Source organism: Mandrillus leucophaeus, unplaced genomic scaffold, assembly GCF_000951045.1.
Source record: "Mandrillus leucophaeus isolate KB7577 unplaced genomic scaffold, Mleu.le_1.0 Scaffold34, whole genome shotgun sequence".
Taxonomy (NCBI): domain Eukaryota; kingdom Metazoa; phylum Chordata; class Mammalia; order Primates; family Cercopithecidae; genus Mandrillus; species Mandrillus leucophaeus.
In genome coordinates this window covers 468,670-470,363 of record NW_012103587.1, presented here as the reverse complement: position 1 = coordinate 470,363, position 1,694 = coordinate 468,670, and the positions used below count along the sequence as shown (strand labels likewise).

Here is a 1,694-nt window from a genome sequence, read left to right as displayed (position 1 = left end):
AGCGAGACCTTGCCTCTACTAAAAATAAAAAAAGAATAGCCAGGCATGGTTGTGCACCTCTGTAGTCCCGACTGCTTTGCAGGCTGAAGCAGGAGGATCACTTTAGCCCAGGAGTTTGAGGCTGCAGTGAGCTATTATCACACCACTGCACCCCAGCTTGGGTGGTAGAACAAGACTTTGCCTCAAAAATAAAAATAAAATGTACGATTCCATGGCATGGTATCAAGTACTTTCACAATGTCAGGCAGCCACCGCCACTATCTATTTCCAGAAGTTTTTTTGTTTGTTTGTTTTTTTGAGATGGAGTTTTGCTCTTGTCGCCCAGGCTGGAGTGCCGTGCGCAATCTTGGCTTACTGCAACCTCCACCTCCCAGGTTCAAGTGATTCTCCTGCCTCAGCTTCCTGAGCAGCTGGGAATACAGGCACCTGCCACTGTACCTGGCTAACTTTTGTATTTTTAGTAGAGACGGGGTTTCACCACATTGGCCAGACTGTCCTCGAACTCCTGACCTCAGGTGATCCACCCGCCTTGGCCTCCCAAAGTGCTGGGATTACAGGTGTGAGCCACTGCAACTGGCCTATTTCCAGAACTTTTTCAACATCCCAAATGGAAACCCTGTACCCATAAGCAATCACTCCCCATCCCCCCTCCCACGGCCAAAATGAGCGTTTCCACGAAGTCGAACCCAAGCTCATAATTATGGTGGCATCAAAGTCTGCGGGGCCTAAGTAATTCCTACATCCCCTTCGGTGAGCTTGAGTCCTTTGGTTTTGGGGAGATGCTCACCTTTAGTCCTTCGTAGAGCTCGTAAATCATCCTCAGCCCACTCATTTCCTTCTGCACTTTCAGCAGCTCTGGGTACATGGTAATAGGAAGATCGAAAAGTTTCTCAGCGTTAGCCAGTTCCTGACGGCTCTTTTCATGCCTTGCCAGCTCTCTTTCAAAAACACCTAAAAGCTCTACTCCTAGTAAATAAATACACCAATAAATGAATAAATACAATTTTAAGGTATACAAAATTGAAAAAGAAATCATGCATAATGTACCTCAATTATAATTTCATCCTCATAAACCACACGGGAAGACAAATTTAGAATCATGGCACCATTCTAACTAAAACCAAAAGACCAATGACATCTCCAGTCTCCTCCAGTTAGAAAATTGTGTCTAATTCTCACAACCAGGTCATTCAGAAATGAGACTATTTTAAGGGAATCTGAGCTGGTCTACGTTGTGGTCAACATCACCATGCTTTGCTGCCCCCTTGAGAATGTCATCATCCTACTAATAACTCCCCTACCACTCTGATTTCCCAGTTCTATGCTTCTCCCCCAATTCCAATGACGACCACCACTCTACATCACTACATCCCTGCTCACAATCATCTAGCCAAATGCCACATTTCCCAGATGCCATTTTTGAGCATCCTTAAACAAACGTCACCCGTTTCTTTGGAAGCCATAGCAGTCTTTGGTTTGTCTCACAGTATTTTTTGTCTCATGGTATTTACCAAATTCTCTTTAGAATAAGAATTTTAGGATTGGGTTCAGTGGCTCAGGCCTGTAATCCCAGCACTTTGGGAGGCTGAGGCAGGAGGATCACTTGAGGTCAGGAGTTCAAGACCAGCCTGGCTAACATGGTGAAACTCCATCTCTACTAAAAATACAAAAATTAGCCAGGCATGGTGGCACAC

At 45.0% G+C, this 1,694-nt stretch overlaps 1 protein-coding gene across 1 annotated transcript in view; it reads right to left on the bottom strand.

Moving 5' to 3' along the window:
• DNAH10 (dynein, axonemal, heavy chain 10) overlaps nt 1–1,694 on the bottom strand; it is a 222,062-nt gene that overhangs the window by 155,070 nt on the left and 65,298 nt on the right. Inside the window, exon 23 of the mRNA XM_011988890.1 lies at nt 788–966. Within this exon, the coding sequence (XP_011844280.1) occupies nt 788–966 (179 nt within the window). The remainder of the gene's footprint in view (nt 1–787; nt 967–1,694) is intronic.